Genomic DNA, 16,330 nt, shown 5'->3' on the forward strand with positions numbered 1-16,330 from the left:
TCTCTGAAGCAGAGTGGGCAGGGAAGAGCAATTGGAGGGGAGGTGGGAAAGGCAGCCAGGACAGACCTTGTCAGCCTCCCAGGCCATTACAAGGGCCTCACCTACTTTACACATCATCAGATCAGATCAGATCAGTCGCTCAGTCGTGTCCGACTCTTTGCGACCCCATGAATCGCAGCACGCCAGGCCTCCCTGTCCATCACCAACTCCCGGAGTTCACTCAGACTTATGTCCATCGAGTCAGTGATGCCATCCAGCCATCTCATCCTCTGTCATCCCCTTCTCCTCTTGCCCCCAATCCCTCCCAGCATCAGAGTCTTTTCCAATGAGTCAACTCTTCACATGAGGTGGCCAAAGTACTGGAGTTTCAGCTTTAGCATCATTCCTTCTAAAGAAATCCCAGGGCTGATCTCCTTTAGAATGGACTGGTTGGATCTCCTTGCAGTCCAAGGGACTCTCAAGAGTCTTCTCCAACACCACAGTTCAAAAGCATCCATTCTTCAGCGCTCAGCCTTCTTCACAGTCCAACTCTCACATCCATACATGACCACAGGAAAAACCATAGCCTTGACTATACGGGCCTTTGTTGGCAAAGTAATGTCTCTGCTTTTGAATATGCTATCTAGGTTGGTCATAACTTTCCTTCCAAGGAGTAAGCGTCTTTTAATTTTGTGGCTGCAGTCACCATCTGCAGTGATTTTGGAGCCCAGAAAAATAAAGTCTGGCACTGTTTCCACTACATCATACTACATTTGTTAAGCAGGACTCTATAGTTTAGATTTTTTTATTCATTTAGATGAGTCTCCCTTAATTCCCCAATTCAGACAGTGAAAAATCTGCCTGCAGTGCAGGAGACCCCAAGTCCATCCCTGAATCAGGAACATCCCCTGGAGAAGGGAATGGCTACCCACTCCGGTATTCTTGCCTAGAGAATTCCATGGACAGACAATAAGGTCGCAAAGAGTCAGACACGACTGAGTGACTAAGACTTTCACTAACTCCCTAATTAATTCAAGTGAGAGGAATTTGGTCCCAGATTGATGGAGGGATGTAAGAAAATGCATAATGAAATCTGAAGAGGCCAAACCTGGGGATGGGAATGGCAGTACCTAGACAAACCACAGGAGCGGAGGAGGCTGCTGAACATACTGACGTCAACCTCATAGTTTCTGCTCTCAACTCCACTCCTCATGGAAGGGAGAGGACCCTAAGCAGGGACTGGACCAGACAGTGAAAAGAAAGTGAAGTAGTTCAGTCGTGTCTGACTCTTTGCGACCCCATGGACTGTTGCTCACCAGCTCCTCCATCCATGGGATTTCCCATGCAAAAGTAATGGAGTGGTTTGCCATTTCCTTCTCCAGGGGATCTTCCCAACCTGGAGATCAAACCCAGATCTCCCACATTGCAGGCAGACACTTCACCATCTGAGCCATGCAGATGTGATGATAACAACAGGGCGGCCAGTTCAGGGACCTTGCGTGGATATGGTCCCTTGCGATCCTGCTCAATTGCATCTGGCCACTGAGAGGAAGAGCAGCCTGACCTGAAGCAGAGGACTCTGGGAGAGAAGGCATCACTTCTCCAGGGTCTGCAAATGCTAAACAAAAACACCCTCACCAGAAGGTGACACTGGAGAAAGCCAGCCAGGCAGAAGGCTCAAAAGAAGGAGGACAAAAGCAGAGTTCTGGGAGAGAATGATCGTGATTCCAAGCATGTGCCCAGTGGAGTTCCTAACAGGACATGGCCACGGGGAATCAGCTAACCTTGGACACAGCCAGAGCCCAGAGCTCACATCGGTGGTCAAAACCCCTCACCTGCCTATCAAAGGTAGAGGAGTTGCCTCAACAGTAAGGAAAGGAGTTTCAAGGCCACAGCCCCAGCCTGACAAAGAGGGTGGAGAGAGAAGGGGAGCAGATTTTCCAGGGAAGCAGCCTCCAGGGTTGGAAGTTAGAGGTCCTCCAAATGATGAACAGAACCTGAGGGGATCCCCGGGAACACCCATCTCCCACTGGAAATCAGTCACATGACCAGTTACACTTGTTCTGGGGGAGGGGACACTCGCAGTCCTCCCACTGTTCTGAGATGTAGAGTCCGGAGTCCACATGGAGATGCCCAGGACAGGACCAGACTGAGCTGTGCCCCCAATGCCTGGAGAAGAAGGCCCAGCCTGCTCTCTGAGCAGGGTCCCTTTCCCCAGACAGACCCGGGACAGATGATGGGGTGGAGGGGACGAAGTCCCACCAGCCAGCCGATGCCAAAGAGTGATGAGGCTCACAGCACTAGCTCAGTCCCACCCTCCCCGGCAGCAGAGAGGGACCCAACAACTCTGTCTGCTCCCCCAGACTGCCCTATTTTTTTCACAGATACCCTAGGGCTGGACAGAGAGATGCATGGGTTTGGATGAGTTTGAGGGGCTATTGGAGGGGTCATCACCTTCCCCTGGGATGACAGCATCTGTGGACCATTTCCAATCATCAAGAAAGTCAGGTCTCCGCGCTTTGGGAGAAAACATGATTTCAGCAGCCCCCCAGGTAGAAATGCTACAAATACACTTTTGGGGGGCAGGCCTTTTTGTCCTTCATGTCACTGTGGCCTTGAGCTCACCCAGCTTTCTAACACAGGGAGAATTAAGAGTGATTTCAGGTTTCTGGGGCCCCAGAAAATAAAAGGCCTTTCATCTTGCACTGAGGATAAAAATGAAGGATGGACTGGGCCAGCAGTGTCATCCTACAAGGGTTTGTTTGGCCAACAAGGCTGGACTCTGGCTTGAAATGAAGGAGAGTGAGAGCTACGGCCTTTATTTAAATTGTCAACTTCCCGAGCATGGGTGGGCAGGGGATGAGGGGAGAGAGGTCAGCCCACCAAGCAGGCTTGGAAAAAAATTAAGGGGGAGGTTTTCCTGAAAGCCTGTCTTCCGGCTGCAAGAGCTTCAGCACTTGAATCATGCCAGCCCTGGTGACTCCGCAAGCTCCTCCTGCAGAGATGTTAGATGAGGATTACTCACTTCCGCCCAGTGGGTGGTCCCAGTGGAGGAGGCTCTGTCACCTCTGACAGCCCAGCAGGACCCAGGTCAAAGTGGTGACTCAAGAGCGCCCTCCCCAGGAAGGGAGGCCAGGGCCGGCTCCATGGGTGTTCCCCCATGGGTGTGGACTGTCATCTGAAAAGAGGGAATGAGGCAAAGCGTGAGGGGTACCACCATCAGCCATCCCTAGAATGAGCCCCAGGCAGCAGTCTGCAGTTCTGCATAAGATGCTTGGTGAAAAACTGGGGCAACCAAGCAGAGTGGCGGTGCTTATTGAAAAAGAGATGAATTCCATCTCCTTCCAAGTTATTCAGTGCCAGGCTGGTGAGTTCAGAAATAGCTGGCAGTCATAGAGTCACAGAATCCTGCTGTGGACGGGAACCTCAGAGAGCAGTGCCTCTGACCCTTCCATCTGTAGATGAGGAAAGTGGGGCCCAGCTGGGTTAAGGGACTTGCTGATCGCTATGCAGGGGCTCTCAGGGCCCTGCTGCCCTGCTGGGCCTTCTCTGCATTCTCGAGTGACCTTCTCCCCTCCCATCCATGGAGCAATAGCTTCCCTTGCTCTGGACCCCAGGTCCTGCTCCACCTCAGATGCCTTCCTGCAAACCAGGGAGTGATGCCCCCTCCTCAGGGTCCAGTGGGATGCTTGGGTGCATGAATTGAGAGCAGCTGAAGTTCAAACCCATAGACAAGACACAACCTCAGAATAGTCCATGCAGCTGCCACGCTCCAGACCACACCTGCGGGTGTATGACCTGCAGCCTACCTGGATGATTCCTCATAGCCCCTGCCCGAGGTAGGGCCTCTCCCCTAAGCATCCTCTTCTGCAGCTCACCTGCCTCCACCTCCCCATCACAATGGCAACCTGCCCTGTCTTCCATCCACCTGGGGGTGATTAAAGCCCCATCATCCACTTCACTCCCTGCCACTGAAGCCCTGTGGTCAGACAGCCTGGGATTGACAGCTTGGGCTCAGAGGTCATCTAGAACACGGTGGGCAAACAGCAACCCAGGGGTCAGTTCCAGCCTGGACCTGTTTCAGTGAATCCAGTTTGACTGGAGCACAGTCAGCTCCATCACTTACATATTGCTACTGGCTGTTTTCAAGCTACAATACAATGGCCGAGTTGGTAGTTGCAACAGAAATGGCATAGCCCAAGAAGCCTATTACATTAATTACTTGGCCCTTGATAGAAAAAGTTTGCTGATCCCCAATCTAGAGCAACCTTTCTGAAGCTCAGGGAAGCTCAGTGACTTAGCTAGGTGAGCCAGAGTTAGAATCCAGGTCCCTGCACACCCTCTCCAGGAATACCCAGACTTCTGGAGGATAGAATATGGACTTGAATTTGTCCTCAGACTCCTTCCACATTGACAGCCCTTTTTTCCTACAGGGAAATCATAGGGCAGATGGTTCTGCTCACAAAGCATCAAGGTGCTTTGACTCTGAACCCATTCCCAAAAGCTAGAGTTGAAAGTCTGGGGCTCCCACTCTGCAGTGAGTTCCCAAGAATCCCTGGGAGCAAAGCCTCTCTGGTCTGGCCTCGGGCCCCACCAGGGACCCCATGCCAGCCTGCCTCCTTCAGTTTCCAAGGCACTGTCCTGGCAGGGTATTCCATTCAACCCCAACCTCTTAGGAGGCAGGGCTGCTGGCCGCCTTACACAGATGAGAAACTGAGGCTTAGACTGAACATGGCCCCCCAGTTAGTGAGCAGCACATTTGGAACTCAATTCAAGGTCTGCCTCAACGTATCCTCTTTCTGATCCTTGAGCTGCGTGGCCTCTTGAAGGCCTGGTGGAGAGAGCCGGGCCCAGCTAGAGCCTGGGGATCAAGTCCTCAGAAGGCCTCGCAAGAGCAAGGTTGGGTTTCCTGGGAAACCTGTGCTCCAAACAGGGCCTGGGGTGCAGAGAACTAAGGTAACAGTTTTGTCTCTAATCTCTGAACAAGCAAGGGCCCAGCTATGAGGCTCACACACTAGGGGCACCCCGGGCCAGGGCATGGCCCCCTGGATGCCAAGTTCTCTGAGCCTCTGAACCAGCCTCCTTGGATTCCCCGCCACCACTTTGGGTCTCTGCTGGGCCTTTAGCCTGGCTGAGTGGTCCTAGCTGCATTGACAGGAGGGCGGCGGGAGCAAGAGCCAGGTCAGAAGCTGAGGTCTGGGTTCTTAGCAGAACCAAAATCATCCCAGGTTGGAAGCTTCCCCCAGGGGAAGAAGCATCTTTATAGGGTTTCAGTCTGTATAACACACTAGACCCTAGAAAACAGAATAAAATAGGCTTCTAAATGGACGCATGCCCCAGATCAGGAATCCCCATAAGACTAGTGACCCAAAACAACAACAAAAAATCCTTATTTTATAGACTTTGCTGACTCTGGAGTAAAGGCACAGTGGGCCTATACATCATGTGTTTGACTCCCCAAAAGAACCCTAGAGTAATTCTGACTCTCTGGTGGTGGCCCCTACCAATCTTGCTTTGATCTTTCCTGCTTCTCTTCCCATCTCTGCCCCCCAAGCTTAATCTCAATGTCTGGGCTCAAATGTCTTAATGTTACTAAGATCCATTCAAATCACTAAACTAATTAGCATTAAGATAGTAAAACTTTATTCTTCACAGTTTTATTTACATATTTTTAGAGGGTCATGGAGAACAGGAATTGTCTCAGCCAAAGGAATGAATGTTTAATGGTAAAATTTTAGCTATGGGATACCTGAATGGGGAGATGTTTTAAGTCATAGTAAAGCTCTCCAGCCTCTATTCCTCCTTCATAAAGGCACCTCTGTTTCCTTTGGGGAAATCATCTCTCCCCATGATGCAAGGCAAGGGCTTATCTCCCATTAAGGATGCCAGAGTGAAGAACAGGGAAGCCTGGGATACTGCAGTCCATGGAGTTGCAAAGAGTTGGACCTGACTTAGCGACTGAACAATGTGACACCCAAGGGGGGTGGGGGGGCAGGAGATAGGCGCAGGGCCCCAGTTCAGCCAGTTGGATGATGGTTGTTGTCATTCATCACAAAGGGGTCAGCACTCTGACCTTGTAGATTCTGCTTTCTGTCCTTTCAAATGTCTTTTGGTTCCTGCCCAAAATTTCTTGGGTCCCCCACCCCCCGCCCACTCTGTGGGCCACCTTCCCCAAAGGCTTCTAAGTAAACCAGTCTTTGCTGTTTGCAAAGAACATGGATTCCCAACTGAAGGGCCATTCCACCTTGCTCTACCCACAGGAAGGCTAGCGGTGGCTGGGGAAGAGGGCAGGCTGGCTCACCGCCCCTCCATCAGAGGCTGGGACCCAGGAGGCCAGGTTCCTGCCTTCACAACCACGTGAAAAAAACAGGAGTCCCCACAGGAAGACCAACTGTGCCACCTCACAGGGCCAAGCAGGCATCCTTAAAACAAAAACATCCACGAGAAGTGATATCAGGCTGTCTGCCATCGTCCATCCCCACGGCTACTTCCATTCTCTTTCAGTTTGGGGCCAGCAGGCATTGGCCTGTTCGGGACGGGAGGGAGGAGATGACAGGTGAATGAACCAGTAGGCTCAGCACAACCAGGAACTCAGACCCAGGGAAAGTAAAATCGTCTCCATGCAGAGCCCCAGTACCTGCCCCGAGGACACACAATGGACAGACACACGTGTGTACACGTGGACACTCACATTCTCCCAGGGCTCCCCAGGAGAGCAACGGAGACGTTGGCACTGGGCCAAGAACAAACCAGGGGAGGCAGCACATTCAGAGTGAAGCAGAAGGCAGATTGCTTCCTAGTACGTTTATTGGAGCCTTGGCTACGCGTGATACCAATCAGGAACTCCCCTCCACGACCCCGTCAGCCCGACTGGGGCAGAAACACAGGGAGCCCACCTCCTTTTCTTCCCCCGTTATAGACAACATTATTAAAAAAAATAAATTTTACAATAATACATTTTCGCTCATCTGTTACAGTATTATTTCCATAGGTTCTTAAAAAAAGGAAAGGAGAGGGAACCACACGATATATGTATACGGATGTGTATATACATATATGTTGAGAAAGGAGCTGCGTTATGTACATACAGTGGGCAGTGGGCATTTGTCTCAGAAATGAGAAGAGAGAAGGTGGGCGAGTGAGGCAGGGAGGAGAGTGATGGAGGGAGTCGCAGAGACCAGAGCGTGGTGCCGGAGACGGCCCATGGTGGTCTCCTCAGTCTCAGTGCCTGGCCCCTCCCTCCAAAGGGAGACCCACCAAAGGGACCCACGAGAAACCAAGGGAGTGGACAAGGAATCATTTCTCTCTGATTTCAAAGGAGGTTCTTTGCCACCAAGGAGGAAGAAGCCACCTTGAGGTGTTCCCAAGTTTTGCTCCCAACCCCCAGCAGGGTCTCCCAGGCAGGTTGGGCTCCACAAGCCCCGCCAGAGCTGCCCAGCCCTCCCCCCCATGCTACAGTGGGGATCAAGGGGAGAGCACCACACCCATCCACAGGTCAGATCCAGCCCTCAGAGCAGGGAGGCGAAATAAACTCCATCCTGGAAGCCAAGTAGAGGTGCTGACGGTGCCCAACTGGACCCCCAGGGGCCAGCCTTGCTGCCCTGATGCCTGACGCCCCCCGCCAGTCCCCAGCAGGTCCCCTTACTGGGGAGCTTGAGAAGAACAGCAGCCATCCTGGCCCGCCCATGTCTCTGGGCAGTAGGGGTGTCGTCTGGTCTCATGTCAGCAGGGTCCAGAGAGGAAAACCCCCAGAGAAAAGTGAAGGGTATCTCTAGACCTGCCATGTGCCCTCCTCGACGTGGGGTTTCCCCGGCCAGGGGGCCTCTGGGCCAGCTCTCAGGCTGCCCGCCTGCTTGTCTGTTTCGTTTAGAAAAACTTCTCCAAAGAAGAAACCTGGGAGGAGACAGGTTCAGAGACAAAGTGGGAAAAAACATCTTTTTTTTTTTTTTGCAAAGTGTGTGTGTGTCTGTGTGTGTCTGTGTGTGTTTCCATTTTGTCAGGCGGGTGTTCTCATCCGTGTAGCTTTCAGAAATCTCCCGATGGGATCCCCAGAGCCTACAAGGCCAGCTTCAGCATCAGGAAGGATGCAGCAGTCAAGGCAGCCGACGGTCTGGCTCTGCGGGGGCCTGAGTTAGGTTTGATCACCCTTTTACTCCCTGGGATGATATTGGTTGTGAGCTGTGGCCAAGCAGAAGAGAGAGAGAAGCAGAGAAAAAGACAAATGAGTCAGTAGGGCTGGGCTTCCCTGGCGGCTCAGATAGTAAAGAATCTGTCTGCAATGAGGGAGACCCAGGTTCAATCCCTGGATGAGGAAGATCCCCTGGAGAAGGGTTAGGGTTAGGGTCCCCGCAGGAGACCCTGAATGGGAAGGAAATGGCAACCCACGCCAGTATTCTTGCAAGGGAAATCCCATGGACAGAGGAGCCAGGCGGGTTACAGCCCAAGGGGTCACCAAAAGTCGGACACGAGTGAAGGAACTTAGCACGCACATAGATATAGTCCTGTGCTGGGTCTCCCTCAAGGAAGGGCCCAGGTCGTTTTCCATCTCTCCACCTCTGCGGAGTGTCCCAGAACCAGCACAGAGCAGGCCGCTGGGTGCACATGTCTATAGAGTCAGGAGGGCTTGCCAGGATCTCGCCTCAGAGCAGCCTGAGCATCTCCCCCAAGAGACAAGGAAAGGCCCTGGCAGTAACTTCTGCACCCACTCATCCTCACCCCGCACAGAGTGAGCGCCCACCCCAGTTCAGGCAGCCTGGCAGCTGAGCTAGCCCAGCCTGTGTTATGGAATCTGGGGGCTCCAAGTCCAAGCCTCGCCTAGAAAACAACTCCCCTCCCCGCTCAGCCCCTGCACCCACCCGCACTGTGCCCCTCACTCACCTCTGTGAAGCACATGCTTAACTCTTTGGAGTTATTGGCCTTCAGCCCCTGATCCTGTGGGAAAGAAGGCGCTAGTAAGGGTGGGTCACATGGCTGGGTCCCTGGCCAGGCTTCGTCCCCATTCAGATGGGGACCCACGTTTCGCAGCCGTGCCATCCACTGCTGGCATCGCGCTGGGTCCCTGGCCAGGCTTTGTCCCCATTCAGATGGGATCCCACGTTTCGCAGCCGTGCCATCCACTGCTGGCATCGCGCTGGGTCTCTGGCCAGGCTTCGTCCCCATTCAGATGGGATCCCACATTTCGCAGCTGTGCCATCCACTGCTGGCATCGCGCTGGGTCCCTGGCCAGGCTTTGTCCCCAGATTCAGATGGGATCCCACGTTTCGCAGCCGTGCCATCCACTGCTGGCATCGCAGGGTACACAGAAAGAGCACTGGCAACACAGGGACCTGTGCCCTCCTCTGATACCCACAGTGATTAAGTCCTGTCTCCTCTGGGCTCCTGAAGAAGAGAGCTCTAACTCTGCCCTCCAACTGACAGCATCATAGAGTGATAAGGTGCTCCCAGGTTTGACTACCACATTCAGAGCTCCACTTGACGAGGCAAGGACCATACTTTTCTTCCTTGCATAACAGCTGCTCAATAAACATTACATAGTAAGTACCCTACATACAAACAAGTTCCATTCTGAGAACACGTTTCTAAATCCAATTTGTTCATTAAGTCCAACAATGTTTGCCTAGGTACCCAACAAACTCGGCTATGCGGTTGTTGTTATTCTTCAGTTGCAAAGTTGTGACTGAGTCTTTGCAATCCCATGGACTGTAGCACACAGACTCCTTTGTCCTTCACTGTCTCCCAGAGTTTTCTTAGATTCATGTTCATTGAGTCAGTGACGCTATCTAACCATCTCATCCCTTCTCCTTTTGCCTTCCATCTTTCCCAGCATTAGGGTCTTTTCCAATGAGTCGGTCATACAGTACTGTACTGTAATAGGTTTATACTTTTCATACAAATAATACATAAAAACAAGCAAACACAAAATAAACATTTTTAATCTCACAGTTCAGCACCTTGAAAAGCAGTAATACAGTACAAGAGCTGGCATACAGGGGCAGGGACTGAGCAAATAGGCAAGAAGAGTTACTGCCTGCAGAAGGGTGAAGAGATGGGAGATGGTAGAAATGAAGGATCAGCAGCAATAGGAGATGGACAGCAAGCTGCAATTTCACTTACACCTTACATGACTAGACATATGAACACACATTCACATTTTTGAAAGTTTGATACCTGAAGGTTCGTATGTAGGGGACTTACTGTACTCATTAACATTTGTTAACTGTCATTCATTAACAAGTCTGTGAATGAATAGATGAGAATGAATGAATGAATGCTGCAGATCAGAACTGACACCTGAGTGCCAGCTCCAGAAAGATCATGAGTCCTCTCACTGGGCTCATGGGGAAGACAGCTGTGATTGATTAGTGATGTCTGCCACTGGGGCCGGTTAGGCAGACATCTGGCCATGGTATCAGGTGTTAGCCATTCCTCTGAAACAGATGTCTGGCACCTGGGAGCTCTGTGGTCCAGGTGAGGAATAAGAACCAGAGGGTGTGCATGAAATCAGCCTTTTGTTGCCATTATCGTAATAGTGATCCATGGGAACCAGCTGGGGGGTGTGATGATTCTATCCTGGCCATTGGCTCTGGCCACCAGAAGCAACTGGAAAGCCCAAGAAATTATGCCTAAATCACTGCTTCTGGCCAGAAGTACTAATAATACCTTAAACATTACAGGGCATCTGGTCAGCTAAACAAGGCCCCAGCTGTCACACAAAGGCCCCAGCCAAGAGCAGAGTCACTACTGATGGAGAAGATGTGATCATGGTGACAATGAGCACAGCCAAGGTGGAACCAGGGACAAGACCTAGGAAGATCCTGTTTAAGACCACAGCACCAGGAGCAGCAAGTGCCAAGATCTAGCCCGGCCAAGCCACCAACCAGGGACTCTGCAGAAGGGTGTCTGCCCAAAGGCTCTACAGGATCCAGGGACTGGATTCTACTGCCCAGGATCAAGTGTCCAAGGAGATTTGAGCATCGGGCAAGGAAGAAGGGGAGGGAAGGAGCAGAGAGGGAGGGAGGGAGTAGAAGGGGGAAGAGGGAGCTGACAGCCAGGGACGGGAGGTGGGAGCAGAGGAGGAGGAGAGGGAGCAGGGGAGGGGGAGGAAAAAGAGGGGAAGGGGAAGGAATACGAGAGGGCCCTTCACCCCCTCCTCAGACCCATGTCATTGTGAGAAAGGGATGCCATCTCCCAGGGCCAGGGCCAAAGGACTCCGACCCAGTGTGTGGTCTCTGGTGGGGCCACAGGGACTTGGTGGGGGAAGGACTGGCCCCATAAAGATCAGGACAGGACCCTCCTCAGGCTCTACCAGTGACCCACCTGGGATCCATCACCCACAGAACTTGCCCAAACCCTTCTGAGCCAATGGCACTTCTGCCAGGCAGGCTTCAGGGTTGACTTGGCCCACAGTGAGTGTGTGCTGAGAAGCCCAGTGACACGCTGGGCTTCCTCTGGCTGTCCTCAAGAACTGCCTTCATGTGCTGCAAAATCCAGCTGATAGATGCTGTCCTCAGAGACCCATCCCAGCCTTTCTCTTTCAGACTGCAAGGTCCTAAACCTTGGTGTCCCTGCTATGGATGAGCCCTGTTATCCAAGGAAGGAAGGGCCCCAGAGACCACAGCCCAAGGCTCCAGTTGGTTCAGCCACTGACCCCAGGTGAATCCCTTCATCTACTGGCACCTCAGCTTCTTCGTCTATAAGATAGTGATCTACAGTCAAGCAAACCTCACTGACCCACCGTGAAGATACATGAGACCACGCATATGGCACAGCAAAGCCAAGTATGTGTATGTGTGTGCTCAGTCACTCAGTCGTGTCCGACTCTTTGTGACCCCATGGACTGTACCCTGCCAGGCTCCTCTGTTCATAGGATCTTCCCAGAAGGAATACTGGAGTGGGCTGCCACTTCCTCTGCATAGACAAATTAAAGGCCCCTTAACCCCCAAGCATGACTCAGAGCCAAGCGGAGCCTGCATCCAGCACACTCCCAGGACTGGGGCTTCAGGGTGAGACTGGGTTTAGCTGGTGGACTGTGGCTACCCCAGCTCTGGAAGCAAAGCCAGGGAGAAGCCCCAGCCCCATGGAGATCGCACTCTGCCACCTGACTTCCAGAAAACCCAGAGCAGATAGTGAAGGCGTGAAGGTTCCAGTAGCCTCCCCCAAGGGCAAGCCCAAGACACCCCCCCATCCTCAGTCCTAGGCACACAGAACAGTGCAGGTGTTTGCTGGTCAGCCGACCTTTTCTGCCAGTGGTGGATGGAGGAGATGTAGAGCTAAAGAGGTTCCACTACCCAATGGCCAAGGCTTAGGCTCAAATTCACCGCCTCCCTCATCATTAACTCTCCCACTGTTCCCCACGGGAGGTTCCAAAGATGAATGAGTCACAGCCCTGTTCACAGCCCGATGAGAGAAATAAACACCCACACAGTCAACTCCATACCAGTTCAGCTAAGACTGGGGGGGAAGGGAGAGGCTGTGTCCTCCCCAAGCCCCCTCATCACGCTGCAGGCTGTCCTCTGAGCCCACACCCCACCAAGGCCACCTTTGATGTCCATCTCAGCCGATAATCTTGGCAACAGGGAGGGAAGAGGATGGCAGCAGAGATAAGGTTCATCCTTCTAGAAATTTCTCCCACAGAGCCCTTTGCCCAGGAAGTTGGAAGGAAATTATTGCCTTCCTCATCTTTCTAGCCACCTCTGTCCACACTCCCAAAGCCACATCTGGCAGTCCCAGGGTCTTGTGGGTCCGGCCCAGGTGCAAGGGACCAAATGTAGTGTTGTCTCTATGGGAAGGGCTTCCCTGGTGGCTTGGATGGTAAAGAATCCACCTGCAATGCAGGAGACCGGGGTTTGATCCCTGAGTCAGGAAGATCCCCCAGAGGAGGGCACTCCAGTATTCTTGCCTAGAGAATTCCATGGACAGAGGAGCCTGGCAGGCTACAGTCCATGGAATCTGAGCAGTCACCACCACCACCTCTATGGGAAAACTTCTGGCTGGAACTGGCCGATCCTGTCTCCTGCTTCTGTTCCTGCCTCCACCCTCCCCACCCCACCCCCTGCCTCCAATCTCAGTGCCCCTGGCCTCAGTGCCTCCCCTACACATGCCCAGGAACTCCTCATCCTCCCCTCCCCGCTACCTCCCTAATACAAGCCCTCCTTTCTTATTGATGACTATCGACTATCGCTGACTGTCGCAAAGATCTGCTAACAGTTCCCCAGTCTCCTTCGCTTGACAATCAATCTCCACCTGCTGTCAGATTATCTTCCCAAATCACACTTCGCATCATGACATCCCAGTTCAAAAGCTTTCAGCAACCTCTTCACAATCACCACTTCATCCTGCAAATCAGGTTTGACTCGCCACCCCCTCCTTCCCATATCAGAACTCTGTGTTCTCACAAACTCATGATCTGTGTTCCTTTAGGTCAGGGGGCTTCCATGATAGCTCAGTTGGTAAAGAATCTGCCTGCAATCCAGGAGACCCCAGTTTGATTCCTAGGTTGGGAAGATCCACTGGAAAAGGGATAGGCTATTCACTCCAGTATTCTTGGGCTTCCCTTGTGGCTCAGGTGGTAAAGAATCCACCTGCAATGCAGGAGACCTGGGTTCAATCCCTGGGTTGGGAAGATCCCCTGGAGAAGGGAAAGGCTACCCACTCTAGTATTCTGACTTGGAGAATTCCATGGATCATATAGTCCGTGGGTTCAAAAAGAGTCAGACATGACTGAGCAAATTTCACTTTCACTTTCAAAGGTCAGGGGGAGATGTTTCTACAAAGGGTCAGAGAATTACGATTTTAAGCTCTGCCGGCCATCACGTCCATCCCAACACAACTCTGCCTACAGCACATGGACCATACGTGACAACTGGGTGGGGCCATGTTCCGTAAAACCTGATTTATCCAAACAGGCAGCAGGCCAGATTCGGCAGCAGAGCCCCTCCTCAGCTGCTCTGTACTGTCCTGAGTCCCTGCCTTGGCTCCCTTCTCTCCCACTCCTCCCCATTCCATGTGTCTGCATCCCTACATCATCCATCAATTCTCCCTATTCCTCCTGGCCCAGAAGCAAGGTCCACCTGCTCCATGAGTCCTGTGCTTCCAAAGCAGCTTCCTCCTCTGGATCCCATAACGCATTATTTGTCCCTTGGTGTGCCCATCACTTCCTGCCCCATAATTCTCTGAGCCAGCATGCACTCTGACCCTCCCACTAGTATGAGGACCAAGGTACAGGCCTCACAGGCTGGTCAGCCTCAGTGTCTGCAACAGAGTGACATGTGGTGAATTTATATTCAATAAATGAGTGAAGGCACTGATGGATGAATAAATGAATGACTACAAGAAAGAGATGAAAAGAAGAAATATGTTAGCCTCTCAAAGCTTTGAATTGGGCCGAGTCTGTAAACAAGAAATATACTGTCTACAGCCATACCACCCTGAATCTGCCTGATCTTGTCTGATCTCAGAAGCTAAGCAGGGTTGGGCCTGGTTAGTACTTGGATGGGTGAAATATAGGCATATAGAAACACTGATGGGCCTCTGGGGCCCATGCTCTGATGGCCATAGGCCTGTGTGCCCAGGAAAAGAATCATCCAGAGAATAGGGAGGAGGAGGGAGAGATGGAGGTGGGACTCTTGGCAAGCCCATCAACTCATTTTTAATTCCCCCAAATTTCATGGGCAGTAGCAAGAGTAAGAGCAGAAACTGGCTGATAGAGACAAGGAATGCAAAGGAGAAATTCCGTTACTAAGGTCCTGCAGCCCTGGGGAAGATGAGACTCCAGGTGACCTGATGGGGCCCTGCAAACTGGCCCAGAGCCACCCACGGGGAATGCTAAGGACACTAGAAACAAACCAAGTCCAGGGACAGTGGGAACCCACTGCCAGTGTGCCCCGCCCACACTGTGCCACCCTGGTGCAGCTGGTGCAGCTCCTGCACCCTGGTGCAGCTCCATCACATCACAGGACAGCCTGCTACCCAATCCTCCTGCACCCTTGACAGAAAGACTTCCCCTTCATACCTCACAGCACACAGAAGGCACCAATGAGAGGGAGGGAAGCTGAATCGAGTTGCCTGCAACAAAACAGACCATTTTCTAGAACAGAGAGCTGGAAGTTCCCACAAATCGAATGCTCAGGACCCTGGGCTCTTTTTGTCAACCTGTGTGGGGTATCCGCTTGATGCCAGGTGCTAGGCACTTGACTGTAAGGGCTACCAAGGGGGCGATTTTTCCAGTAGTCATTTATGGATGTGAGAGTTGGATCATAAAGAAGACTGAGCATCGAAGAATTGATGCTTTCAAACTGTGGTGTTGGAGAAGACTCTTGAGAGTCCCTTGGACAGCAAGGAGATGAAACCAGTCAATCCTAAAGGAGATCAACCATGAATATTCATTCAAAGGACTGATGCAGAAGCTGACGCTCCAATACTTTGGCTACCTGGTATAAAGAGCCAACTTACTGGAAAAGACTGATGCTGGGAAAGATTGAGGACAGGAGGAGAAGGAGGGTGACAGAGGATGAGATGGTTGGATGGCATCAATGGACGTGAGTTTGAGCAAGCTCCGGGAGATGGTGAAGGACAGGGAAGCCTGGTGAGCTGCAGCCCATGGTCGCAAAGAGTTGGATACAACTTAGTGACTCAACAATAACAAAAGCGGCAATGCAGCTCCTCTCCTCCAGGGATGCTCGTCTGGTTGGGGGAGCAGAACACATCCTGATGGGGGCCAGAGGGTGTCAAACAGGAGCCCTAAGCAAGGAGAAGGCAGCTTGGCCAGAGCTGAGTCAGGAGACCACCCAAGGGACAGCATCCAAGAAGGATTCAAAGGCAGAGAGCTGAAGAGAGGGGAGGGAGACACCCTCCACTCAGAGGGACTGACAAGTTCAAGGGCCAGCATCTTGCTCAGCCTGGACCTTGGGCCTACACCAGGGGGTACACCATGGGCTTCAGAAACAAAGGGCCCTGGATGAGGGCACGAGGTAGAACAGCCTCCTATGGATTCTCCGCTGTAGGGACCATTGGGTAGAAGAGACGGAATTCACACTGGGGATGTGTGTGTGTGTGAGAGAGAGAGCAGGGACAGAAGGAGATACCATTCTGCAGATCCTGCTGCACTTTCTCCAAGCTCCAGAGAGCACCAGGCTGGCAGGGCCACCCGGAGAGGGGACCACAGCCAGGAGTGGAAACATACAAGAGCCAGACTCTAGACAGTATCAAGGACCCCAGACAGAGGGCCAGCTCGGGGTCTGCCCAGCTGCCAGCTCCTCTCTGGTACCTAAAACCCCCCACATTTCTGCTCAGCTGCCTGCCATGGGGACAAGAGTTCCTCTGTCCCCAGACCCTGCCCCCACTGTGGGAAAGT

The 16,330-nt window shown here is 52.4% G+C and overlaps 1 protein-coding gene across 3 annotated transcripts in view; it reads right to left on the bottom strand.

The window, feature by feature from the left end:
- GFRA2 (GDNF family receptor alpha 2) overlaps positions 1-16,330 on the bottom strand; it is a 151,754-nt gene that overhangs the window by 37,528 nt on the left and 97,896 nt on the right. The window contains exons 8-9 of one of the 3 annotated variants that reach the window (XM_027549789.1): positions 8,857-8,910; positions 6,746-8,157 (exon numbers count right to left, since the gene is read on the bottom strand). The exons of 1 other annotated variant lie outside the window; for it this stretch is intronic. In XM_027549789.1, the coding sequence (XP_027405590.1) occupies positions 8,035-8,157; positions 8,857-8,910 (177 nt within the window). In that variant the 3' untranslated portion in view covers positions 6,746-8,034. Of the gene's footprint in view, positions 1-6,745; positions 8,158-8,856; positions 8,911-16,330 lie in introns of those variants that run through there. One more of the 3 variants, XM_027549790.1, reaches the window with a different exon arrangement.

The sequence above is a fragment of the Bos indicus x Bos taurus genome, chromosome 8 (assembly GCF_003369695.1).
Source record: "Bos indicus x Bos taurus breed Angus x Brahman F1 hybrid chromosome 8, Bos_hybrid_MaternalHap_v2.0, whole genome shotgun sequence".
NCBI lineage: Eukaryota > Metazoa > Chordata > Mammalia > Artiodactyla > Bovidae > Bos > Bos indicus x Bos taurus.